At 38.7% G+C, this 27,634-nt stretch overlaps 1 protein-coding gene across 1 annotated transcript in view; it reads left to right on the forward strand.

Moving 5' to 3' along the window:
- Positions 1–922: 922 nt before the first annotated feature.
- COL1A2 (collagen type I alpha 2 chain) overlaps positions 923–27,634 on the forward strand; it is a gene marked incomplete at its 5' end in the record, with an annotated part of 36,072 nt that continues 9,360 nt past the window's right edge. Inside the window, 36 exons of the mRNA XM_081102245.1 lie at positions 923–1,009; positions 4,714–4,749; positions 5,897–5,989; positions 7,270–7,323; positions 10,218–10,262; positions 10,378–10,431; positions 10,523–10,576; positions 10,897–10,950; positions 11,366–11,419; positions 11,905–11,958; positions 13,490–13,534; positions 13,827–13,880; positions 13,978–14,022; positions 14,364–14,417; positions 14,916–15,014; positions 15,140–15,184; positions 15,329–15,427; positions 15,831–15,884; positions 16,023–16,130; positions 16,503–16,556; positions 16,656–16,754; positions 17,678–17,731; positions 18,147–18,245; positions 18,636–18,689; positions 19,144–19,197; positions 19,350–19,403; positions 19,672–19,725; positions 20,684–20,728; positions 22,158–22,256; positions 23,449–23,556; positions 24,218–24,271; positions 25,132–25,185; positions 25,905–25,958; positions 26,053–26,106; positions 26,205–26,312; positions 26,680–26,733. Of these exons, the coding sequence (XP_080958371.1) occupies positions 923–1,009; positions 4,714–4,749; positions 5,897–5,989; positions 7,270–7,323; positions 10,218–10,262; positions 10,378–10,431; positions 10,523–10,576; positions 10,897–10,950; positions 11,366–11,419; positions 11,905–11,958; positions 13,490–13,534; positions 13,827–13,880; positions 13,978–14,022; positions 14,364–14,417; positions 14,916–15,014; positions 15,140–15,184; positions 15,329–15,427; positions 15,831–15,884; positions 16,023–16,130; positions 16,503–16,556; positions 16,656–16,754; positions 17,678–17,731; positions 18,147–18,245; positions 18,636–18,689; positions 19,144–19,197; positions 19,350–19,403; positions 19,672–19,725; positions 20,684–20,728; positions 22,158–22,256; positions 23,449–23,556; positions 24,218–24,271; positions 25,132–25,185; positions 25,905–25,958; positions 26,053–26,106; positions 26,205–26,312; positions 26,680–26,733 (2,340 nt within the window). The remainder of the gene's footprint in view (positions 1,010–4,713; positions 4,750–5,896; positions 5,990–7,269; positions 7,324–10,217; positions 10,263–10,377; positions 10,432–10,522; positions 10,577–10,896; positions 10,951–11,365; positions 11,420–11,904; positions 11,959–13,489; positions 13,535–13,826; positions 13,881–13,977; positions 14,023–14,363; positions 14,418–14,915; positions 15,015–15,139; positions 15,185–15,328; positions 15,428–15,830; positions 15,885–16,022; positions 16,131–16,502; positions 16,557–16,655; positions 16,755–17,677; positions 17,732–18,146; positions 18,246–18,635; positions 18,690–19,143; positions 19,198–19,349; positions 19,404–19,671; positions 19,726–20,683; positions 20,729–22,157; positions 22,257–23,448; positions 23,557–24,217; positions 24,272–25,131; positions 25,186–25,904; positions 25,959–26,052; positions 26,107–26,204; positions 26,313–26,679; positions 26,734–27,634) is intronic.

Raw genomic sequence — 27,634 nt, forward strand, 5'->3', positions numbered from 1 at the left:
TCCCCTATCACCACCCTCTCCTCCTCTCCTGCAGCCAGGAAAGAGGCGGGGGGGGGGGGGGAGGAAAAAGAGAGAGAGAGAGAGAGAGAGAGAGAGAGAGAGAGAGAGAGAGAGAGAGAGACTGCTGAAAATGTGGGCACACACACTCTCCAAAGAGGGGAAAAGACTGGAGAAAAGCTAGGCGGGGGCTGGGGAGGGGCGGGGGGCGGGCTGGAGGGGGCGGGGGAGGATAGCCAGGGCTGCGCCACGTCTTCGAGTCCTGACTCCCTCCTCCCCTGCCCCCTCCGCGCCCGCGGGGCCCTCTCCACTCTGCCGGTGGCCCGCAGGGCACCAGGTGAGGCCCGGCTGGACAGCTCCTGCTTTGATCTCCCGGCTCCCGTCCCCTCCACAGCTACCCCGCTGCCCCGAGCTCTGCAAACACTGCCCACGTCGGTGTCTGCTGAGCGCTCCGACGTGTCCACAAGTGTTTCCAAACTTGGAAAGGGCGGGGGAGGGCGGGGGGATGGGGAGGGCGGAGGTATGCAGACAGCGAGTCAGAGTTTCCCCTTGAAAGCCTCAAAAGTGTCCACGTCCTCAAAAAGAATGGAACCAATTTAAGAAGCCAGCCCCTTGGCCACGTCCCTCCCCCCTTCGCTCCCTCCTCTGCGCCCCCGCAGTCTCCTCCCAGCTGTGGCTGCCCGGGCCCCCAGCCCCAGCCTTCCCATTGGTGGAAGCGCTTCTGGAGGCACCCTCGGGCCAGGGAAACTTTGGCCGTATAAATAGGGCAGATCCGGGCTTTATTATTTTAGCACCAAGGCGGCAGGAGGTTTCGGCTAAGTTGGAGGTACAGGCCACGACTGCATGCCTGCGCCCGCCAGGTGATACCTCCGCCGGTGACCCAGGGCTCTGCGACACAAGGAGTCTGCATGTCTGAGTGGTAGACATGCTCAGCTTTGTGGATACGCGGACTTTGTTGCTGCTCGCAGTAACGTCGTGCCTAGCAACATGCCAATGTAAGTGCCTTCAGCTTGTTTGGGGCAGCGGGGAGAGAGAGTTTGGACGGTTGGGCAAGAAGGAAAAGGAAAGCCTCAACTAAGTTCGAGGTGCAGCTTGGAGGGAAGGCTCTCTGGCATGTAAATAAGAAACATGTAACGTGTCTGAGAAATGAAACCATAAAAGCCCCGACTCGCCAAAAGTTAGGGAACTTTTCTCTGAACTCCGGAGTGAGACTGTTAACTTGGTCTGTTCAGGTTAGCGGAGCTCAAAGGGAACAGGTCTTTTCCCTCTGATGGGATAGAACAACTGAGGTGATGAGGGTCCTAACAGGCCCCATCACTGCACTGACGCCCACCGTGTGGAACTTGAGACCTGCTTTGGAAACCCCTCTGATTTTGTCATATAAAACTAACGCCCTGAGGGCTTTTCTCTTCTGGGTGTTTTAAGACTTGTCTGGATGATGATGCTGCTGCTGCTGATGATAATAATAATGATGCGCCCTCTGCAGGAAGGACCATGAAAGTGCAGGGGACCAGGCCTTAAGCTAATGGAAGACTCTTGAGGTTTACACAGAGAGGTTGTCTGCCTTTCTGATTAAAGCCACTCCCAGTAGCTAGTCAGTGTATTCTGGGGAGGAAAATGGATGCTACTTGGAATGGACACATTATGAAAAGTAATATTAGCTTCTCAATTCATTACCTGGTCATGGAAATGGTAACATTATTTAACCGAAATCTTCTCTGCCTTTTGTTGAGCCTGAGAGTTCAACATGTTTCCAACGACAAGCAGATATTCCGGACACAACAAGTTAGGAAATAGCAACGCTGATCTGAGACCCCAGAGATTGGTTTTTTTCTCATGGCTTTGCCACTAATTTACCATGTGACCTTGGGCAAATCAAACTGAGCCTTTCCTAAAATGCAGGATAGAGATGAGATGGTCCCCAGGGCCACTTCCCAGCTGTAGGTTTTATGACCAGACGTCCACATCAAGATAGCGTGAAGAAAATCAGGCCATTTTTTTTGTCTTGAAAATGGCTGCCTAATTACCAGACAAAGATAGTGACTTGATGGAGTTTGAGCTGTGTCTGGCCACACCCAACACGCCAAAAAGTTTGCTCCGCCCACATGCCCCAGTGTGTACAATTGCATCATTACCACTGCAGTTTTTTTGTGTTTCTTCCTTCATCCACTTTTATTATACGTACTGTGGATACTAAGGAGTAACGGCATTGAACAAATTCACATTACCAAGTTCTTTCTTTATGAGATCAGAGGTTGGGAGGAAAGAACTGGCTCCTAGAGAAAAGATGAAAACAGACCTAAGGAAGTTTGAAGGCAACTAACTCACCTTCTGATCCACAGCCAATTACCATCTGGTATGAATGTTACCAAGTACATATTCTTTAAAATGGCTCAGTCTGAGTAACTAAGAGTCAAATATCCAAAATCGTAAGGACTTCCGTTAATCAAGTCCATGCATAATTATTCTTCCTGCTGATGGACAAAATGAAGTAAACATATCATTTTCTTAATTTAAAAGTAATTTTCATAAATTGCCCTTAAATGTCAGTGCTGAATGTGGTCCACCCTCCTGAATTGTGACTATTGCAACAGATGTTCTCACTCCAAATGACACACTTCTTGGCCACCTAATTAAAGCAATTTGGGGGGGAGATTCATCTTATTGCCAGCTTGGCCACACTTACATCCTGTGTTAACCTATAATTTTTATATCATAGGAGAGGAATTCAGTCTTAAGAACTTAAAGCAATTATGACAAAGGAGGGGATATTACTTTAGTGTATTTTCCCCATTATTTTTCAAGATTTTTAATCCAGTTTTTCCATTTATACAGAGCAATTCCTTCTAAGGGGAAACAGTAATGCATATTGGTAAAATGAACTTATTTAAGTGAACCAATTTAAAGCAAAATTAAAGATGTCTAAATGAATCCATGTTCATGGTGACTAATTTGTCAGACTCTTTTTGAAAAAAATAACATTAAGATTGGTACAAACTCAGTGAAGTACTAAGTAACCTTAAGGTTTTATAAAAAACAAAGTCTACCTTAGGTAGCATACTTTCCTAAATTTTCCCTTTTTTATATTTATATTAAAAATTATCTAAACCATAAATTATTTCTTCATCAACCTACTGGTCTTGATACCTGTGTACTTTACCAGCTTAATTTCTAAGCATTAGAAATGTCCTTCAGACAAATTAATATTTCACAGATTTATAAAATGGTAAATAATTAACTATTCAATTCAAAATAGTTTCATGTTAATATTTCATGCAAATCACCTTGCTGATCCCTGCCATACTATTGACCTGCATAATCTCCAAGTCATTAGAATATCCTTAATAAAAAAAAAAGCAATTGGTTCTTTAATCAGGTAAGTTAATTTATAGACTAATATATCTACTTGGTGATCATTGATATTGGCCAGTGAAATAATACTAATAACTATTCCCTATTTTCCCATTTTTCCTACAGCTTTAAAAGAGGTAAGTACAATTATTTTGATAATTTTTTATACACTTTGATTGCCTTGGCCACAGTAATGTCCTCTTTGGGGAAAGAAGGGGAGGCTACCTTGGTTTTGACCAAACTGGATTCCCAAGAAAATCCTCAAGAGTTATGTCCTCAAACTTTTCTGGCTGCCTTAGAAAGTACCCACCCCCACTTCTAAAGTGGGCGGGGCTACTGAATAAGACCAATCTCATAAGAACACCCATAAGAAATAGACAGTAAATAATCCAGTGGAAGTTCGGGTTTAAGCATCAGCTACCATAGAGCAGAAGACCTCACAGCTAGAGAATCTTGTCATTCCCCTGGAATCATTTGCAAGTATTATGAACAAATACTTAGTTCATGAATTGAATTTGCGGCATAATTACAGATAAGTATATATTTTGGTTCTATACATATTTTATTTATTTATACAAATTAAAGTTGTACTTTGAAATTTAAAGGTAATATTAATGCACGGTATAACTATATTTGTATACTACATGAAAATGAGATTCATTTTAAAATACATGTATACAATTTTCCTCATAATAATCTTTCACTTTTTCTTTTCTAGGAAACTGCAAGAAAGGTAAGAGTCCAATACTTCTCTATAGTATCTGAAATGATCAGTGATAACTTTTAATTCTAATAAATTTATAGTAGACTATAGAAGAAAAAGACTTTGCCAAGACTTGCCCACATAACTATGCATTAGCTACACCATAAGATAAAGTAGCTTTGATGTTTAAGATAAAGTTTTATCTTCCAGAATCATCTCTAATTATACTTATAAAAAGTGGTGATCTACCTAGTAAAGACAAAAAGAAAGACTCGTTTTTATTCTGAAGATGAAATGACTATTATGTTAATTATAGGTAATAGATGAAAGTTTATTTTAAAGGGCTTTGACTATATAAATATGATATTAACGATGTAACAAAATGGTAATTTTACCCACAGGCACCATCTTTCTAAATATAGTAGTTAGAATATTGGCCTAATGACTGGGGACTAGAGTCTCCAACTTCCCAGTTTAAAAATATTACATATAATTATAATAAAAACAATCTACTCTATTGTACTCTGCTATTTTTATAGCTATTATCTAATAACATTGTAGTTAGATCAGTCTCACCAACTAATTTCTATTAAGAATGCTTTGCTTGTTCACTGGAAATTGCTTAGACATTTAGAATTGTGCTATTTGTGTCTTCCTCATAGGGCCCAAATGGAGATAGAGGACCACGTGGAGAAAGGGTATGTAATTTTTGAACTATTAAAGGGCTTTGGCCCGTAATTGAATAATTACACACTAGAAACTACAGAAGACTGACAATTTATAGGAATATTATATATCCAGGTAATTGTACCACCTTTTAAGCAGATAATGCCCACTACAGAAGAAGCAAATGAGCATTATTATATATAATCAATATTCTTTTCAAGTTAAGATTATCCTTCAAAAAAAGCAAAACTATTACAGACAGCCATATTCTTTGCATGATCTTTCTTTCTTTGTTTTTGGATGACCTGTCCAACACATACGTAATGAAAATGTATCTACCTACCACCACATAGTCCTTATCTTTTTAATACATTTGTTTCCTTTTCAATTGAGATGTCTTATGTAGCTGGGAATAATAGTGAAATATCAGTCAACCTGTCATAAATGTGCAAATTAGGCTTACATTTTATTCATAATATGCTTAGATCTCTGCTGTGTTTATTTGGCATATGTGGTTTTGCATTATATGATGCTTTTGCCAATACATAAATACCTGTATCTTATATCTTTTGGAAAATGCAGACTTAAACGTATTCTGCTCAAACGAACCATTAGAGGTAGCATTATGACGGTAAATTACTTAACGACATAAGTAGTGTTAATGGTAGGAAATCTGTAGGATTTTCTACCCTGTGATAAAACTGCTTTATTAATTATCACATTAATTAATCCGCTATTCATACATAACATACCAGAACAATGGAATAAGTTCATCGCAGTCAGAAACTGACAATCAACATGCATAGCTCATCCCTGTGCACTGTTACCCACATAAAGTTTATAGAATCATACATTTTAGCTATAATTTCTACCTTTATTTGAATGCTGGAGTTCCATTATGAATTAATATTCAATGGCTGAAATATTCCTGCTCACGGAGAAACTACCTTGTCTTGTGTCTTCTTCATATATCAGTTACTAAACCTCCTTCTAAAATAGACTCATGTCATAAGTCCGTTTTAATCAGAGACAAATATGGCATATTAAATTTCCACACCACTTGCACATTGAAAGGTCTGAACAACTAATTTTACCACATGTATTCGTAGGTATCCTTTTCCACGTATAAATTCCTATGGGATCTGTCTAATCCTGACCTAATTTGCTTTTTACATACAGGGTCCACCAGGCCCACCAGGCAAAGATGGTGATGATGGTATCCCAGGCCCTCCTGGCCCACCTGGTCCTCCTGGCCCCCCTGGTCTTGGCGGGGTAAGTGTCTTACGTATTTTTAACTTTTATCTATCTTCAGTTTCTTATACCTCTATGGGAAGAAGGCTCATTGTAGAATTTATTTTTAGCAGTTAAGTTTGCTATGTGGATATTAGTATATTTTATTTCATTTCTTTGGTTTCTTCATTCAAGATTCTGCTTTGCCCGTCTCTTTATGAGCTCTTGCCAATGACAGGACTGGTCTTTGTGTGCACTGAAGGGAGCGGCAGCCCTCACGACCATTATTTAATTTGAGAATTTAATATCTTTCATCAGTAGGGCACAAATAAGAGGTGTTGCATTATTAAAGAGTTTGATTAGGTTGAATTATAACTGAAATCCTTGCTCTTAAGCAATTTCGCAAACATTCTACTCTTTTTGTTCTCCTTGGCTTGAAGTCTGCTGAACCAACATTCAGGCAGTTTAGTTTTAATTTGCCTGAAACTAATTTGAGAAAAGTACATTTCCCTTTTTCATTAATATCTTCTTTTAGCTTTATGTCTTTAACAATGGTATGAGTGCCAAATGGCCTCACTGCAGGAAGGAAAACATATTTGCTTAATTGGTTAGCACTATGAATCAGAAGCCTGATTCCAATACTCAACTGTATGCCAGTAAAATAAGACCTTTCTCCCCCAAAGATCTTATTATGATTGCTTATCTATTGGGTGCATTAAAAGGAGCCTTCTTTAATAGATCTACCACTATAAGAGAGATCTTTAACAGTAAAGTTATTACTGTGAACTATTTTTAAAAAGTTTAATCTTCTAAGGGGCATTTTAATTTAATTTCCCTCTAAACTTGAAAACTCCTTATATCTTTTTTGAAACTCCAGCAAGAAAAAGATCTCTTAGTCATTTTGTATAGTTCTGGAGGAGTGAGGCAACAGGTGGAAATGCAGAGTTGATCTCAGCTTAATTATCAGAGGCCTTCAGTTACTTTGAAAGTTTAGAAAACTCCCCTTCCTCAAAGGAGGGGTTGGAGATGGGAGTGGAGAGACAGGATGAACATAGCACGAAAGGGCTTGGAAAATAAAGCAGGGAAGCTCCCCACTTCAAACTAGGTATGGATTAAATTTAAAATTTGTTACTTCCCTGACTTTTTAGGAATTTAGCTTGATATGGAATTCTAAAGTAATAATTATATCAAAAGCATTGCTCCCTTTTAAAGAACAACAGAAATATCTTTACAAGTAGAATAAGAAAATGAACTATATGGCTGGTAATTATTATCCTTAAGTTTAATATATACACATGTTTGTTTATGTTATCCTCCTCTAGAACTTTGCTGCCCAGTTCGATGGGAAAGGAGTTGGAGGTGGCCCTGGACCAATGGTATGCTTATCTCTTTTTACCTTAGCCAAAAAATTACTGAATAGAGAATTTCTTTTATGTTAAATTTCACATTGCCATTTATTTAGCTACCTAGATAGCATTCAATACTTAGATCAGATAAAAGCAGCAACTTTTTTTGGTATTCAAATATATTAAAAAATCTAAGCCTAGTTTAAGGGAGTTCAATTTTCTCTACAAACATGCCTCTTAGAATAAATCAGATATTTATATCAAAGAAATAATCTCTGGACACAGTAATCATAACTTAGATAAATCAATTTAATTCAAAACAGTGACCACTCTGATTAAATTTTTTACATCATTTGATATTGTTTCAAATTTTAAGCATCATTAGAGACACAGAAGTATTATGTTTTATAAACTTGTTGGAAAGGATCGGCAAGTTCTAGTCCAGACCATTCACTGCATAACTAGAGAGTTTAAGCCCTTTCCTGAGGTCATGCAGGTGGCTAATGACAAACTAGGACTAACCACCAGACAAGATGTCTGATACTGGATGGCATCATGCATCTAGTGCTTGAATAAAATACTAATTTTATTCAACAAGTATTTCTCAGGCCTTCAATGAACCCCAAACTGTAATATGCATTGGGAGTATAATAGCAAATACGATAGATTCTCACCCTCCCTCAAGGAGTTGGAAATGTAGGAAATGTTTCTTTTTATTCGTTTTGATTAAAATTCTTTTTTAGTCTATTAATTACAAATTAATAGGAGAGAATGTGAGTAAAATTTAGCACTTATATCTCTCAGCACAAATGTTCATCAATATATGCTATAATTTGAGTGACATTTAGAAAAGTTTCCTATATGATTATGACAATGATGATCTATCTTTAACAAGTGAACCTTTTAACAAGCATTAGTGAGAGCTATTAAGAAAAAGAAACAATATGAGCATGCAATAGTATATATTATGTATAAAATAGAGGGAAAATATGTTGAAGTTAAGACATTAAGTTGATTAAACACTACAGTTTAATGCACACATAAAATTTAGGGGTTTTAATTAATTGTTTCCAAACAAAGGTATTTATCTGCCCAAAGCTAACAAGGTCCTTGAAAAATAAATTTCACCTGAATAATGTATTCAGTACTCTATCTTCAAAAGAAGATGTTTGGCTGGAGTTAATGGTCCACAATAAACTAATACACTATAAGGGCAAGATAATATTTTTTGTAAATTAAAACTCTCACTTGAAAGTTATGTGCCTTTAATTGATGATTTGCAATTTCCTGACTTTTCCTGGTAATTTAAAACATTCATGTAGGAAATTAAGAATTAGAGATTTCCTTCTGGCTTTGTTTACATTGGATATTTGAAATTAGCCATTTCAACTAATGCTGGACCTTAGTTGAAATGGCTAATTTCAAGTAAGCAATACCTATATTTTAAGAAGAAGCTAAAGGGGGAAAAACAAAGCACTAATAAAAAAAAAAAGACTACATAAGCCCAGAAAATTAATATGGATTTCAGATTCCCCTGACTTTGGAACACCTCTCTGGGGGGCATAGAGCAGAGTGTTTTACTTTTAAATATCAATAAAATATTATTTAAACCTGCACATCTATACACATTCACAGTCATATGTAATCAACAGATATGTGTTTCACAAATAGGAAATATAGGCAGCAATAAAGCATTAAAATAATTTTCCATGTTCAAAAATCAATAACTATAAAACCCTAGAGGGTTCTTCCCTGAATTAATGAATACTCATTGTCTGTCTCACAGCCTCCACAAAATAAACTCCTTTTTATGTAAATGAGCTTGTGGCAAATACACGGAAAAATGAATAAATATAATTAAAAATTCATGCTGTCAAAGGAAATTATTTTTTAATGTATACCTAAAAAGATATTTGGATTGAAAAGTGACAGTTTCTTTGAATGTCGAGGCAATTTCCAAGACCAAATAAATAATTCTTATAATTAAGATGATGTGCCTTTTCATAAAATTCATATCATTTCACTCTTGGCATTAACACAGTGGGGCAGGCTTGACAGCAGAGTCCCTGTGTGTCATGAACAAATTACTGGAGACTTGTCTGTGTGATGTTTTCAGCAGTAGAGGAACGGCCCCTACAGAAGAGCTTGCACGGGCATTGATTACTGCAAAGGGGAATCAAGAATGGATATTTGCCTTGCAAACTAGTAACACTGTGTTTTACTCTACTTATGTGCTACAGAATAAAGAACAAAGGGGAGAACCATTGGCTTCCATTCAGGCCATACTTTCAATAATAATATTATACAATAGACCCTTCCAGTCCAAAGTTTCAATAACATTTTACTTTTCCTTTACCCCTCATTACATCCAATTTTGTTTGACATTTTCATCAGTCACCGACAGCCCTTAAAGGAGCTATAAGGTTATAACAAACCTCCCTCTAATCATTAAGAAGGATTCTTTTATTCTTTTCAATTTATGTCCTTGGGGCAATAAAAATATCCATTTTGTAGCTAAGGATGACATGGGAAATGACGTATGATCAAGGGAATCCAAATGGAAATGCTTCGTCAGCTGCATAGAAGGTAGTCACATATTCTGAACTATGCAAGACTGATTCACTTCATTGCATTTGAACAATCTCACTATGTCCGCTGTGCACAATTTTAAGGATGGACCCTGTGGCCTCCCCTTCTAATTTGAGTTCTACTGATTTGGGTTAATAAAAAGGAAAGGCAAAAGCAGAGTAATAGTGGAGGAAACTTGGGTCCTTAAATGCTTCTTTGGCAAAGGGCAAAAACTATGAAATAAAACCAGGACCATTCTGTTCAGCTGTTCATTAATAAATGTCTATGGTGATGGCTGTAACCCTAACCAAGGCCATGACCACTGTCAGTGCTAACTCTGTCTGTCCTGTTTCCAGGGTCTGATGGGACCCAGAGGCCCTCCTGGCGCAGCTGGAGCCCCTGTAAGTACAAAAAGCCTGTGGAAAAAGAAAAAAAAAAGCCTTTATGTAAAAAGCTCTTATGTAAAACGATAGAATTGAATAAAGGCTTGAAGTATGGCGTACTGCTGTCTCCTAGGGCCCTCAAGGTTTCCAAGGACCTGCTGGTGAGCCTGGTGAACCTGGTCAAACTGTAAGTACATTCATCCCCTTTGTGATAAATACTTTTTTTAAAGAAATGTATTAATATCTCCTAACACAATGATGGGTCTCCCATTCTCTAGGGTCCTGCGGGTTCTCGTGGTCCAGCTGGCCCTCCTGGCAAGGCTGGTGAGGACGTAAGTATTTACTCCTAAGCATTTCCAAGTGCCATTTAAATCCTCCTGCCTCAAGGAGAGTTTCTAGCTTCAAACGAAGTATTCTGCCAAGAGCCAAATATGCCCGATATAACCGACCCCATATGGAAAATAGTATGTTAGTGAAATATTAATTAATTGGATTGTATTTAAGAAAATATAATTCTTAATTAAATATATATTTGGGTCCACATTTTTATGGGATGCCATTTTTCCCTATTGTGAAAACCAAGATCCCCCACTTTCATCTGAGAGTTTACCAAGGAAAGGTTAACCCTCTAATGCTTAATTATGTGTTTTAGGGTCACCCTGGGAAACCTGGCCGACCTGGCGAGAGAGGAGTTGTTGGGCCACAGGTAAGACTTTTTACAACAGTATACAGTCCAAACATCAGAGGCATCTCGCATATAAGATTGCTGCTAAAACTAACTTCAGTCTAAATAACAACCTAGAGGTCTGCATACTTATAACACTTATTGAAGGCATCTGACAAATAAGAATGTGGACAGTTTTTAATTAATGCAAATAATGTAATATCAATTACAGCAAACACACTATGAACAGCTAAACACAGTATTTTCTACAAACACCACAGTATTAGTTACTCAAATAGAGCAAGTTAATTTACTACTCTGTGCTTAAAATATATATTAGTCTTTGATTCCAAGCTCGAATTTTGATAAGAAAAAAATCTTTCGGAGGGAAGAAATAATTATCTTTTTATTTGGAACAAAAACTTCATGTGTCTTCTTGTGTGTGTGTTTTTTTAAGGGTGCTCGTGGTTTCCCTGGGACTCCTGGACTTCCTGGCTTCAAGGGCATTAGGGTGAGCACATTATTTCCCCTGTGAGAGAAAACATTGATTATTTTTAGGAAAAACCTCAACTATATTTAAAATTCTGGGTGACACATATTTGCATCCAAAGTCCTGGAGTTTGCCAGAGTGAAGAGAGTCAAAGAGTGAAGGATCACTGGGAAGTAGTTTCTTTCCATCTGTTCATAGTTGCCAAGGAGCAGGGATCTCTACAGAGAAAATTGCATAAAATGGCTTAAGAGGTATTTACAGCATCTAAAGATAGGAAGATGATTAAAAATGGAAGGGACTAAAGAGAGCAGCTAGTCCTATATCCTTCTGTTTCCCCTTCAGGGAGCTTTCCTAGGGAAAAGAAGGTGCCAGAGCCCCAGGACTGCATTCTACCGAAGCGGTCACAGGAGTTAGCCAGGAGATAGTAACGGCAGAGAAAGAAGATGTTTGACTTGACCGAGCGCTGCCATGGAACAGCATTTTAATAATAAGGATTTGCCTTTCAGGGACACAATGGTCTGGATGGATTGAAGGGACAACCCGGTGCTCCAGGTATTAAGGTAAAACACTAAATCAGAAACGTTCTTTTTAAAACAACTGATTATAATTTCCCATCACCACCAGAAAGTGTATTTTGACCAAAAGCTACTCATAGTCTAAAGAGTATCTTATTCTCTCTTCCATACTTCAAATCCCTCAACGGTGGGACCCATGGGATTCTGTGACAAAAGGCCAATCCCTAATAATATTTATTTAATTCAATATCAGTTATACATTTGAGATTCAATGTCAATAATTTTTTCCTTCATCTACTTTCTTCCTATAATTTTAGTTGATCTCTGCAGCCAAAATAAAAGTAAATAAACATAGAGTCAGTTATTAGGACACTATATGTTACTTTAAACTGTAAATTCTCCCTTGCTTTGCACTAATTAGATAGATACATTCATGTCACAATACACTTTTCAGCCTCTTTGCTGTGATTTATCTATTCACACTCAAAAAATTTTTAATTAGGTAATTAAAGTCTCAGAAGTGTGTTATCTCTTGGCTAGGCTCTTCTCTGACAGCATTTTCAACTATAAAATGTTCTCTCTTCTATTAAGGAGATAATGTGATATTAAAGTGAATACCAACGTAATTACAAATTAATGAGTAACGAATACTAGTGGGACCAGAAATGAACATGAATATGGAGAATCTGTCCTAACTTTCCAGCTGCCACACAAATGGATAAGGTCAAACTCATTCTCTCCAGAGACTCATATAATAGCTCAGACTACTAATCAAAGCATCATGAAATGGTAAAGCTTGCAAGAAGCTCTGGGAACTTCCTCTTTTTGCATATGAGGGAAACTGAGGCTTAAAGAGAATGAGTGACTTGTCCAAAGTCACATTTAGTGGTTAGAAGCACACAGGCTAGAATTCCTGACTGCCATTCTAGTGCCTGTTCCCAAAGAATACATGTCATATAGAATCCTACAAATGAAGGCTCCTTAACTGATCTCTCAAATCCTGTTTCTTCTATCTCTAAGTCAGATTATCTTGAAGGAAAGTTCTTTTCACCTGTGCCATGTATCAAATTAAACCACCACTACCCTCACCAGCATGTTTTTTACTCAAGCATATAGATTGGAAATAAATGACAGCTCCAAAAATTATTGCAAAGTTCACATTTTCATGTATACTTTACAAAAATAAAACTACTGTTAAAATAAAGAAGGTAAATATGGTAATATTAAAAGCAAATTCATCTTCTGTTCTTTCTTTTTATGTTATCATTTCTAATATATAAGCCTAGTCTAAATGATAGCCAAAATAAAAGGGGGGAATTGGAGTGAGGGCAACACTCAACCACATCTCCCTAGTGCTGTGATAGTTGGTATTATCCAAATAAAAACCCATATTTTAGAACATTTTTAAATGTATGTGTTTGTCATAATTAACAGTCTATATGTGTAAGAAATGTTACAAAATATATGAATGGTTCAAATGGAAATAACAGGGCAAAAATTACCCAATCAGAAAAAAGTGTGTGTGTGTGTGTGTGTGTGTGTGTGACTAACAAAACCTCAATTGTTTTTCATGTAGGGTGAACCTGGTGCCCCTGGTGAAAATGGAACTCCTGGTCAAACAGTAAGTAATAATTACTTTATTGTAAACCTAAATGTGTACACTCCTTGCAAGCTGGAACTTCTTTAATGTTTTTGCTAATTAATATTTCCTTCAGCATTATATTCTTTGATATTTTTCTAATAGCCTTCTTGCATACTTAATTGAAATCTATTACCTTTTAGTTGGAATTCAAATAAGACGTATTTACTTCTAGTGGATTTTTGCGCCTGTTAGAAAATGGACAAAGTAAATGATGCCTGTGACTTTTTTAAAGTTGGCACCTGGATTTCACTGAAACTATTTCTGCTTTTAGGGAGCCCGTGGGCTGCCTGGTGAGCGAGGACGAGTTGGGGCCCCTGGCCCAGCTGTGAGTGCTTCCGTTTAGTTTTTCAGCCTTTTTGACGATCTTCTAATAACTGCTATTTAACTTTCCACTTGACTTTTCCTCTTTATGTTCTCCATAGGGTGCCCGTGGAAGTGATGGAAGTGTGGGTCCCGTGGGTCCTGCTGTAAGTTTTGACACTGAAGAGTGTGTGATGGGAGCTATCTCCTTTATTAATTGCTTACGAAATAACACCATTTTAGATATCAATGGGGTCTTTTGAAGGTTCTAATTATACATACTATCCCTGGGGCTGTTGAATGATATATTAAGTAAAATCTACTCTACCTTGGATACCTTGAATGTCTTCCCTTTGCTAAGATACTAATGGCAACAGACCAGCTGTCAGTTTCTTCTCTGCCAATATTAAATAAGATCAAGCCCCTCTAAGCCTTTCAATATTCTGTTGTTGTTGTGTTGCTAATTTACTGGGAGGAAATTTCTTACCACATTCTACTTTGATTTCAGGGTCCCCTTGGGTCTGCTGGCCCTCCAGGCTTCCCAGGTGCTCCTGGCCCCAAGGTAAAAACATGGTGACAACTGTCATTATATTGATAAACTTCTATAGGGATGAGAAACATAGAGACCGTGTTTGCAGATAGAGAATTTCAGAACAGGTACCTTAATGGACACAGAATGTCCAGTTTTCTCTCTCCAACTTTGAAATACATCACCTCTCTGCACTCGAGCACTATGAGCATAGATAGAGAAGGCGACATAGACATGATCCTGTGGGGCTCCTCTGGGCTATACTTCCAAACTAGTGGGGATCGACTAGCTGAGAACCAGAGTCTCTACCATAGGGACAGAGAGAGATGAATCTAGCAGTGGTAGCCAGGATGGTAGAATCAGGATGGTAGTCAGGAAAATAAGATCCCTAACCCAAATCTTGTGGTACTAGACTAGATAAGGGAAATGACTGCAATTCTGAAGAAATTTCATAAAATTGGTGTCCTCCAAATGGAGCTATGCTGTTTCATTACTTGCTGGCTAATGCCCCGGTGTCTTTCCTTCTTTTAGGGTGAAATTGGACCTGTTGGTAACCCTGGTCCTTCTGGTCCTGCCGGTCCCCGTGGTGAAGTAGGTCTTCCAGGTCTCTCTGGCCCCGTTGGACCTCCTGTAAGTAGCCACTGTCATAACCTCATTTTGTGGAAGGGGGAAAGAGTGAAGCTGAGGTCAAAGAAGAAGACAAATATTTCTATTAACTGATATTTTTCTCCCTTCCTTTTTTTTTCTTCCTGTAGGGAAACCCCGGAGCCAATGGCCTTGCTGGTGCTAAGGGTGCTGCTGTGAGTATATGGGGATGGAGGCAGGGAGGATGTCGGAAGGGGGCAAGAGCTCAGATTTGCTGCTGTGATTTTAATGGCCCTAAATGAGTGCTGCCTCTCCCGTTCGTGGCTTCATGATTGGCCACACTGCATTTTCCTTCTCAGGGCCTGCCTGGTGTTGCTGGGGCCCCTGGCCTCCCTGGACCCCGAGGTATTCCTGGCCCTCCTGGTGCTGCTGGTGCCGCTGGTCCCAGAGGACTCGTTGTGAGTGTCAGGGCTGTAGCTTTCATCATCCTGAAATCCCACCTGTACCCCCCTTTCATTACCATCTAGACTTCCTCTGGTAGTTTCATGATTCTCACTTTTTTCTTCCTTAGCATTTTTAACTGGTATTTCTTCTATAAGTGCATGTACATGTACGTACAGTCTCTCCCTCCTGCTATCCTAGACTGTCACCCAAAGGTCAGCGAGGCATATTTCAACACTATCAGTCTTGTCTTTCCACCAAGACTATTCCCCTGTGAGACATTTCAATGTGAACTGGGCACATTGCTTAGAGAACTTGAGTTTCTCTTTACCTTGATCTATAAACATTCCAAGGTGTTTGTCTGCAAGAAAGTTGTGACAAATGTCTGTCATTTGACCAGTGTTGTGTATTCAACCCTAGGGTGAGCCTGGTCCGGCTGGTTCCAAAGGAGAGACTGGTAACAAGGGCGAGCCCGTAAGTAGTTCTATCATCATAATTTTATGAAGTTATTACTTTTTTAATCCCAAAAGTAATACTTTAACTTTTCTCCACCCGATTATGACATCAAAATGATTTTTCCTATTCCCTCCTCTTTTTTTTTTTATTAAACAGGGCTCTGCTGGAGCTCAAGGTCCTCCTGGTCCCAGTGGGGAAGAAGGAAAGAGAGGCACCGCTGGTGAAGCTGGCCCCGCTGGCCCCCCAGGACCTGCTGGGCTCAGAGTAGGTTCCAAATGCTCTTGACCAGACACACGAGAGGCAGATGATAACACCCTTTCCCTGGGAATTGGTCAGAATTATTGAGTGCATTTTCTAGACGGAGGAAGCATCTGCTTTCCATCTGCTTTATTAAATCAGTCACTCGTTTCGGCATGTCATAAAATAGATCTGGAAACAATGATGACCCACTTTTGCAAAATGCTTCCTCCAGACATTCCTTTGGTGTCGGGTAAAAATTTTCGACATGGTTTGTGTTCGTATCTCCCACTTAAGGGAATCGAGATTTCTTGCATCTGGCCATGTTTCAATAAACTCTGCCCCGCTTGGCTCAAGGATCGTCTTCAATGCTCTTCTGTTTCATGTACGTTCTTACAGGGAAATCCTGGCTCTCGTGGTCTTCCTGGAGCTGATGGCAGAGCTGGTGTCATGGTAGGTTGTCTATTACTCATTTCCTGGGAAAGAGCTTGAGGCTTCTGGTGGTTGGTGTGTCATTCACTGGAGCCCTGCCCCTCCCCTTCTCTTTAACAGGGCCCTGCTGGTCCACGTGGTGCAACTGGTCCTGCTGGTGCTCGAGGTCCCAATGGAGATGCTGGTCGCCCTGGAGAGCCTGGTCTCATGGGACCCCGAGTAAGTTTCCATTGATTCTGAGCAAGTAACACATGTCACTGCTTCCTTTTTTGAAGATATGAATATTATTTGAAGGCGACAAAAAAAGAAATGAAAAGTACTAGTAAATGTGTTAGCAGGTTTGATGATGGTTGCCTTTTTAAATTTAACTTCATCAAAGCCTAGTAGAGATTTTTTACCCATTTGGGTAGTTCATAAATTTCCTATTTATGACTTGATACAATAGCTATGAGGTTTGGGGAAGAATGGATTTATTTTCATATACCCAAATTAGGTTAGTTCTATCAGCATGAATCTTTTATCTCAATTGGTGAGTTTTATATAAGGTATTTGTGAAATGTATTAGGTCTATACATTATCAGTTTATTAGATTCATAGTGAAATCATTTTTCCAGCAATCACAAAGTGCTGTAATGTATTCAGCATCACACTTTCTATGGAGAAACGACCTTGAGACCCATAGACACCCTATTCCATAGCAATAGAGTAATTTTTTTGCCTCTGTTATCTCTTATGGATGAATATCAACTGTAACCATACCATAAACAACTGATAAAGACATCAAACATAGCAATAAAAAATCCACTCTGGAAAATTGCTTGCTAAAAGTATTTGTTTTCCTATGATGAGTAAACATGATATATTTTGCCCATATAGTATGTTGCTCAACAGTTTCTTGAGATATCTATAAACAGATCGGTTGTAAAAGGAAAGGCACAAAATAAATAGAAAATAAAAGATTTCAGGATTCTTTTCATATTTCCCAGCTTGTGGCTAATACTCCTAATTTACCCCAGGCGATGAACAAAAAAAGTAGGGGAAAGTGCTTTTGTTAGATTTCAATTAATTGGTGCCTCATGAAATACTAATTGTAGTATGTGCATGAAAGTGCCAGTATGAAAGCATCCTCACTTGCTTTGTAGGGTTTTCCCGGTTCCCCTGGAAATGTTGGCCCAGCTGGTAAAGAAGGTCCCGTGGTAAGTATTGTTCCTTTTCCATTATATTTTCAAGAACACTTATTGCACCCTTATCAAGTCTATTTTGTGGCTTATTTATACATGAACACGTTGGAAATAAATATCAGCCATGTACATCATCTGGGAATGCAAAATAATGGGTTGTAATTACGGAGTCCAAACGAATACGGGACTGAAAGGAGAGAAGGAAAAAGAAAAAACATGACAGGGAAAATTGGAGAGGGTGACAAGGGTATGAAAAGAGAGGGAAAGAGGGAATTGTGTACCTATGAAATTGACTGGCTATGTGTGTAACAACATCCTACTTAGAAAAGGGAAATGGATTCATAATTGATAATGAAGATGCTGGATCACAAGCCTGAGGTCGTGAGACCCTGTTGATGCTGGGTAAAGTTTCAATCAACTCTGGTTTCAGGGTCTCCCTGGGATAGACGGCAGGCCTGGACCCATTGGCCCAGCTGGAGCAAGAGGAGAGCCTGGCAACATCGGATTCCCTGGGCCCAAGGGTCCCACTGTAAGAATCACCACAACCTCCTCTCCCTTGGCACTTTTATTTTTGGGCCACATTTCACCAAAACTCTGGTATTTCTCTCTTGCCTCAGTTTACTCTATTTCAAAGGGGTTCCTCTCAACATGGGAAAATTGCAAGCCACTTACCATATTAAAAGTCAGAGTCCAGTGTATCACTCACTGTACACCTGCTGAAAATCCATCTCCTGAGTCATGCTTCTGCAGACACAGGTGTCCCTTGTTGTATATGGAGCTGCAGGGCGATGGATCATACCTTGGACAACAGAATTCAAGGACTAGGAATCTAAAAAACAAAAGCAAGAAATGAAGATTTCAAAATTGTTATGGTTACTTTGCCATTTAATGTGTAAAATCTTTTTAATGTTTATTATAGGGTGATGCTGGCAAACCTGGAGAAAAAGGTCATGCTGGTCTTGCTGGTGTCCGGGTAGGTGCTAAGTTCTGTGTAGATCTATCCACATGGCATTCACCTAGGACACACTTCCTGTGAGGCCACCTGACATCATTCCATCATGTTCTTTCCAAGATGGCATCCCCTGGGGTTCTTTTACCATTAAAAATGTTTTGTTTGTAAACCACACTTATAAGGAAGTGAGCTGTAACAAAACAGAATATATGTCAAGTCAGAATTATATATGGATGCGCTCGGATTTTATTTAATTCATTCTCTGACCTTCATTAATTGCCCTCTATCGATGGACTTCCAGTGAACCATATCAAAAGTTGGCAGATGCTATTTGGGCCTTAGCAGGAAACCCAGAATGAGTTTAATTCATACTAAAATGACAAGCTTTGTTTTGAGCAAGTAATGCCTGAGGCTTTGAGGCATCTTAAACTGCCTGACTCTTGGTGACCCTAAGTTTTTCTGTTAAACATTTTAGGGTGCCCCAGGTCCTGATGGAAACAATGGTGCTCAGGGGCCTCCTGGACCACAGGTGAGTATTTCTCCCACTCGTGCTCTTTTCTGCCCTAAAATAAATATAGTCCTGCAAAATGGCCATCTCCTTTTTTCAGTCCAAAAGTGATGTCACGAGATAGTAATGGTGCCATCTACCATTATTTATGCTGTCTTTCCTATCACTCTCAGGGTGTCCAAGGTGGAAAAGGTGAACAGGGTCCCGCTGGTCCTCCAGGCTTCCAGGTAAGTCATGTAAAACATACAGAATAGTGCTTTTGGTCAGACTATCCATCTGCAAATCACCATACCACTCTCCACCACCATAGAGCACAGGCTGTCAGAACTGAAGCAAAGAAGGTGCATTTTTTCAAGGCAAACTTTTGTGTAATGCTTCACTAACACACAACAGTTAGTGATCATGTTGATATTAGAGAGTTCCCCCCAAAACCCAATTATTAGCAAACTGCCTGAGTATAGCCATAAGATTGAGATTGGTGTTTCTTTCATCTAGGGACTGCCTGGCCCTGCAGGTACAGCTGGTGAAGCTGGCAAACCAGGAGAGAGGGTGAGTAAAACAAGTTTATAGTAAATTCACCTAAACTTGGGACTTTCCCTGTTTAATACTCTACTGCAGTGTAATTATAACATGAAAAAGGAAACTTCATATTTAATATGTGAATGATAGTGTTCTATATATGTTGGTACTGATGGAGAGAATGAGCCAAGTTACCCAATTTTGTTTGAATTACTTTGTTTTGAGGATTGAATGAAACATCACACCATGGAAATAAAATAAATCAATGAGCTTTCCACTTAGCCTTATTTTTTGCATTGCTCTTGGTAATGTTAAAACATAAATCATGTCCTTCTTCGTAGTGAAAAAAGTTAATGCACTGATTTTTCATCAAACTAGACCATGAAAAATTGGTTTTAATGTTTTTCTTGGCATTCATACATGATACTGTGGTCCACAATCAGAACACGAGTTCTGAGTCATTTTCTCTGTAATTGTGATGAATGTTTCTCAATTCAGTTACATTATGTGGCCTGGTCTCCTCTGTCAACAGTCAGGCATATTGAGGAGACAGCTGGTCAGTAATAAAGGAGATATACTTGGGTATACATTTTAACTAGGTAATGTGCATAATATGATCATTTCTATTAAAAAAGCAGTCTGTTAATGTAACTAAAAATAAGTAACGTCCAATAGTGTTCATCATTATTTATCATATTATCAAAGGACATAGTCTGTCGTCACTTTTCAAAAAACAATACACTAAATAATAGGAAACTTAAATTTCCTGATACCAGGTTCTAGGATAGATAAAGCTTGGATCAAAAGGATTCTCACTTTTTGTATCTTTCCATACACCATTAAAAATTCTCTTGTTCCTAATATCCCATGTAGGCAAGGCCTATCTGACTTTATTTAACTCTCTTAAAACATTTCTAATATCAATTCGTACGTAGATTTTGAGAACCTACATAAATTTCATGCTTCATTTATTTCGTGTTTTGCCTAGGGTCTCCCTGGTGAATTTGGTCTCCCTGGTCCTGCTGGTCCAAGAGTAAGTATTACTTAACTAACTTTCATAAACTTCTGTGCGTGTATTTTTAAAACAAGGACTGTTTCTCCTAAAAACTCTTTGTTTTTTAAATAGATTTTTATTGATTTCAGAGAGGAAGGGAGATGGAGAGAGCGATAGAAACATCAATGATGAGAGAGAATCATTGATTGGCTGCCTCCTGCACACCCCGTATAGGGGATCGAGCCTGCAACCAAGGCATGCGCCCTGACTGAGAATCGAACCATGACCACCTGGTTCATAGGTTGACCCTCAACCACTGAGCCATGCTGGCCAGCCTCTCCTAAAAACTCTTGATGACCTTGCGACAAGTTCCTGATATTCTTCTGTAGTCAAACATAATCTGTAGAGAGCACTTGAATTTTTAATTGATAGTAGACTTTTTTACTTATGTGCTCAAATTTATTATTCAAAAACCATATGGTTATAAGAAACATAAATGACTAATATTTTTATTATATTCATGATTTATATAGACAAGCATGATATATTTATGACAGTGGCTCAACCTTAGTCAAGAAAAATTAATATCTTACTAAGTTTTAAGGTTAATTTTTGCAAGGTATGCTGATGTTTAAAGTCTAAAGCCAAAATCGTGAGTCTACTCTTACAAAAAATAAATGAATATATATATTTAGTTTGTCTGTAGTCATTAGAATAGCTGGAGTGATTAGCTTACCCCTAAAGTGTCCTACTCTGTGGCTAGTTAACATATATCTAGGATGCCCAAGCAAATTTAGTATCATAAAACTGCAGTATCATAGGACCAAGTTAGAACAAGGGACTTTGAAACAGTAGCAATGTGGACTTACTTGTTAAATATTCTGGGCCATAGAATGTTATGGCATAATGATATTTACATGCAAATTGGGAGATATTTTAATAGATAAATACAAAAATACATATAGCGTATACATATGTATGTCTCCTCTGGTAAATATTGTCACTGTTGCATAATTATTGCATGCAATTATAAAATGGGAACATAGATATGTTAATATCTAATCTTATTATCACCTAGCATTGCTGTCCACCTAAAATGACACAATATTTCCCTTTCAATATTATATATAACTGGCATCTCTTTTTACCTATGGATCTATCACCAAAAAAAAAAAAAAAGGAAATAAGCAGAAAAAAGGAAATTAATTCCAAATCTGAATATTATAATCTAGGAGAATTAATTTTGGAGTTGTAGCCATAGAATATTAGAGCTGAATGAGATTTTAGAGATCATCTCATCCCATCCCTTCATTTACTGGTAGTGAAATTAAGAAGAAATAATTATAATTTTCTAATCAGTAGCAGAACCAGGATTCTGAAAGCTTAACAAATATGAACTCTGATGTGTAAAACAGTATCTCTGTAATCATGAACCCTGCAACACTTCTTCCAATCCCTTTTTTTACAGGGGGAACGTGGTCCCCCAGGTGAAAGTGGTGCTGTTGGTCCTTCTGGTCCTATTGGAAGCCGAGGTCCTTCTGGACCCCCAGGGCCTGATGGGAACAAGGTAAAATTTCATGTTATATATTGCTGATTTGGCCCACTATGCTCTAGAATATGTAGATCCTTTACAATAGTGAATTCCTTGTTTTTCAGATTATTTACTTATTTCCAGTTCTATGATGATGGTCATCGAAGTAAATAATAATCCAATACCAGTAAACCTGATTTATTTCCAAAAACGGGAAATCCCAGTCTTCTACACACATAAAAAATTTAGTATGGGTTTTCACTATTGTCTCATCAGACTGTTTGTAAGGTCTCTTTCTGTTCCTGTCTGGACTGAGAATCTGCTTTAATCTCCAGATACATTTAGATACTATATTTAGAGAACAAGCTTTTACCTTCTCAGTATCCTCTTTCATAGAGTAAAATTTCACAAAGTAGTCTAAATTTTAATAAGAGAGTTTTTAATGATAAAAAAATTAAATGAACAGTACCTTCACCCCAAAAACATAAGCCTGAAAATCTTGTTTCAAAATGGAATCTGGGGCTTCGATTTTAAAATAAGTGAAATTATACATTTCTGAAAAACAGATCACTTTAATCAGAATAAAGAGAAGACAGCTGATACTATTTTTGATTCTTTAAGGGGAAAAATGTAAAGATTAGCTGCAGAAAGCTATTCTAGTATGTAGAAGAATATTGGGGGGAGTGATAAAAACAAGGTAAGAGAAAACGTGGAAATCAGAAAGTAAATAAGGTTCACCTCAGAGCTAGTAGACAGGCTTTAAGGATGTAGGACTGTGGAGCTTGATATAGAAATGGAAGCTATAATCCCCGCTCCTAAGGAGATTAAAATGTAAACATTTCCTTGATCGGTAAGGTCTCTTTCTGTTCCTGTCTGAGCTAAGAGTCTTATTCTCGAGAAACGTTGGTTGACAAGTATTTTTCACTCTCTGTCTCCTATCATCCAATCCTATCCTTTTCTTTCCCTGCCTGCCTCCCTTAGGAGGATTGGGAGCAGGTTATAGAAAAATCACAGCACCAATTCCCACTCCCAGCTTCTCTTCAGTCACTGTCATCATAGCATCTTCCTCCATTACATTCTCCCTCCTTTCACAGCCCTCCTTTGTGTCTCTAAGTAGGCAATGATGCTATCTATTAAATGTTTCAATTGGAATCCTTCAAGAGTTTGAGTTTTCTTTTTTTTTTCTTTTGCCACTGAAATAATTGATTTCACGTATGTTTGATTCAAGGGTGAACCTGGATCCGTGGGTGCTCCGGGCAGTGCTGGTGCCTCTGGTCCTGGTGGACTCCCCGGAGAGAGGGGTGCTGCTGGCATCCCTGGAGGCAAGGGAGACAAGGTACCTTTTAGTGTCTGGACTTGAATACATGTTGTTGATGAACTTCAGCGAGAAGGCTGCACGAGGTTGCCCAGTTTTTTACAATTCTTGGCAGGTGGTCTAGTAGCATTTTGATATCTACGCATGTATGTTTCCCCCTGCCACCTAGCACCTACGCATTTCTAAATTCACTAATCTGGCAAAATTCCTTGCTACCATGGAATTTCACACAAACAGATGGTGTTGAGTAATACATGAGGCTCATTTTAATGCCACGAACAATAATGCCTCATCCTGCCCTAATTAATGGCAAAAAGCTATATTGAACAGCTGTCAACCGTGCTGCTGCATTAGTTATGCCATAGGAGGGATTGGGGGCTGAAGCCCGCTGTGACGTTACCTTATAATTCTGTCCACATGAATTATGCTTGATTATGCTTCAGGAGGGTCATGGAAATTAGAAAAGAATATTTAACGATCATCTGAAAAGGTCCTTGATTACTTTCCTTTTTTTTTTTTTTTAATTCCTCCTTTCACACATGTAGAATGGTAGGGAATCAAGGCATTACTAAGATTTTCAGTGACTGAGATATTGTAGTATGTTCTGTAAGAACACTCCAGAGTAATTTTGATTAAAAACTTTGGTCGGAAGACAAAACATGGCTCCTGCTTTATATTTCAGGGTGAACCTGGCCTCAGAGGTGAAGTGGGTACCACAGGCAGAGATGGTGCTCGTGTGAGTAAAATTTTGTTTGTTGTTTGTGCTTAGATTATGTTTTTGTACCCCCACTCAATCTGAGTTGAGAAGCTTTCCAAAACAGAACTGACAAATAAGGATTTGAGTTTAGTCAAAGAGCCTCCTATCCCTTCCTGGGTCTACGACTAATGATACCATTTTACATGTTCCAAAAGCAAAAGTCAAGAGGGCTTACCACTTTGAAAATCACAGCCTGAATTTTCTACCTTCCTCATTGTTAACTGAACAAAAGTAAAAAGTACAAACCAAAACCTCTGGGGTTACTGGAACTTTAAAGGATTGCTGAAGTCACTAGAGGGCTTTAGAAAAAAACACTAACTCCTACATTTTAAGAAGCCAGACCCTCCTAACCAGATCCTGTTAATGCCATGGAGATGCCAAAGATAATCTCATAATAACCGTACCACAGCTCTTAAAAGCCATAAGCTACCTTGGTTTCTTCTTCTCATCTCTCCCTTGGAGCTGATATCTCACTATGGCACATTCATAGTAGTCCTTTCTCTGAATCACAAAGTCCTAACAGTTCCAAACAAGGCCACACATTTGCTGCTCTCAAGGGAATTTGATAAGAGCAGAGAGTTCAGATCTCCCCAATTCCTAACCTGCCCTTGCCTTACACATTTCCATAACCTTTACCACGGGAGCACTCTCCTTCTGAGAGTGGCTTCTAGTAGTATTGATAATTAGAACTGAAACGCATCAAAGGTTTTTTTGATGTCCACCTAGAGTGCGCCATGAAAGTGGCCTGTCCCTGAATAAGCACAGCAGGGGGGAATAGCAGGGGTCACTGTTGATGGTACGGGAGGTTATTATAAGATCTGTTTCCTTTTTGGTCCTAGGGCGCTCCTGGTGCCATGGGTGCCCCTGGTCCTTCTGGAGCCTCTGGTGACCGGGTAAGCATGCATTTTCTCTGAGTTGCAACTCTCCAAGGCAATTGCAGTAGCTAAAATTTCCTGCCTGCCTTAACTCCCAAAAGTCACAGTAATTCATTTTTATGGCTTGGTTTTAAACCCACTTATTTAAAAACCTATGTTTTATGATGGGGCAGCAGGAAACACTGTGTGTTTAAAGTTCTCTTCCCCTTTCTACATATATGCCAGCTATGTGATCTAACACTTTACTCCTTGTCATTTGTTTTAAAATCCTACTCTGTTGCTCATTAAAAACATCCTAATGCACTGAGCCTTCTCAAAGCCTGCAATTGTAAAAAAAAGAAAAAGAAAGAAAAGAAATCAATAAAATACATAGTGTGCTCATTTCCCATTGAACACTTAAAATAGGCCTTATTTATTGTACTGCACAGATTGCAGCAAATAGATCAGCCCTGTGTTCATCTAAAAAATAGAATGTCCTCTTCCTGGTATTGTAAGCACTGATTTATAGAGTTTTTGCAAGTGTATGACCAATACCACTTCAGCCCACAAATTGAATACAAACATTAAGCAGAGTCAGAACCACTTCATTTTACTCTGTAGATGTGCATTAGTTATCTTCCCCAATGCATCTGCAAACTCTGACAGGGGACAACTGTCTAGCATGGTTACCTCTCCTTCCAACTCTGTGAGCATTTGTGTTTGGCACATTAACAAGCTCATCTTTGGCCCCATCATAGGGTGAAGCTGGTGCTGCTGGTCCCGCTGGTCCCGCTGGCCCTCGTGGTAGCCCTGTAAGTAGAAACCTGGGTCATTGCGGACACTCATAACTTTTAGACATTGATGAACCTAAGATGCTAAGACATAAAAATGCCTTCTCTCACTTAGGGTGAACGTGGTGAAGTTGGTCCTGCTGGCCCCAATGGATTTGCTGGTCCTGCCGTGAGTATCATGTAATAAAGGTTAATCTGAAAACATCCCACGTTGGTAAGTGAGTGAGTTTGGACTACCTGAACCATAAAACTGTTCCTTTCCAACAGGGCGCTGCTGGTCAACCTGGTGCTAAAGGAGAGAGAGGAACCAAAGGGCCCAAGGGTGAAAATGGTGTTGTGGGTCCCACAGGCCCTGTAGGAGCTGCTGGACCATCTGTAAGTTGAATTCACTGGTGCTCAACAGCTACCTATGAAATATTAGAATTGCACATACATCAATTAAATTCCTACTACACACAGCAGAGAATATGCCAGATAGGAGATTATTTTTAAAATAAGAATTAACATTTGCATCCTGTTTTATATTTGTAAAAGTCTCATTTATATTACCTTATTTTTTGATAATCCCATAGGTGGTAATATTGAAGTAAGAACACTTATTTTATTTTATATGACACAGATAATTATTTTTAATTTCTATATTTGCTTCTAAGAGACATGAGAATGATTTCTTTTAATTAAAGAACAACAATTGTAAGAATTGTTTTGTGATTTGATCCCATCTTCTTTTGTTTCCATTTAGGGTCCAAATGGCCCCCCAGGTCCTGCTGGAACTCGTGGTGATGGTGGCCCCCCTGTGAGTATTTAAAATGGATTCATGGCTTTTCTTTCTTTAAAATCTAAGAGGGACATATTTACAAAATAGAATACTATGCAGCTGCAAAAAAGAAGGAACTCTTACACTTTGAGACTGCATGAAGGGACAGGGAAAGTATTATGCTAAGCGAAATAAGCCAGTCAGAGAAAGACAAGTATCACAGGATCTCCCTTATGTGTGGAATCTAATGAACAAACTAAACTGATCAACAAAAGAGATCCAAAGACATGGAAGCATGGAACAGACTGACAAATCTTAGAGGAAAAGGGAAGAGAGTAACCAAAGAACTTATATGCATAACCCATGGACACAGACAATAGTGTGGTAGATGTGGGGGGTGGTGGCAGGTGCAGGGTAGAGGAAGTCAATGGGGGGAAAAAAAAGAGGGACATCTGTAATACTTTCAACAATAATTTTTTTTTAAATTGAATAAGTACAACTTGAAAGTTTGGATATTTGGGGTAAATTTATACTACTATAAGGAGACACTTGAGATTCAAGTTAACTCTGATCAAAGAAATTCTCATATTGAAGGTCAGCTTCATAGGATATTAACATAATCCCAGGTATGACTCAGTGTCATGTATGTTGCTACCACCTCACTTGAGGTAATAACCCAAATTAAAATTCCTGGTGGTTTAATTGTGGAATGGGTAAAACATTTCTTTGATACCCTTTATCTTCTTGCTGATGCTTCACTTCTTCTGCCTGACCAAGTCCTTTCCTTTGACATCCAGTGTTATCACACCAACTCCCTAGAGACCCTGAGCTTCCTAAGGCTCCTTCCTTCTTTCATTGGACAACAATTAAAACTTATTCTTTTGTCGTATCTTCCTCTGTAAACAAAATTACTTATTCATTGTCCATTCCCTTAGCACCC

Source organism: Myotis nattereri (genome assembly GCF_964212035.1).
Source record: "Myotis nattereri genome assembly, chromosome: 11".
Taxonomy (NCBI): Eukaryota; Metazoa; Chordata; class Mammalia; order Chiroptera; family Vespertilionidae; genus Myotis; species Myotis nattereri.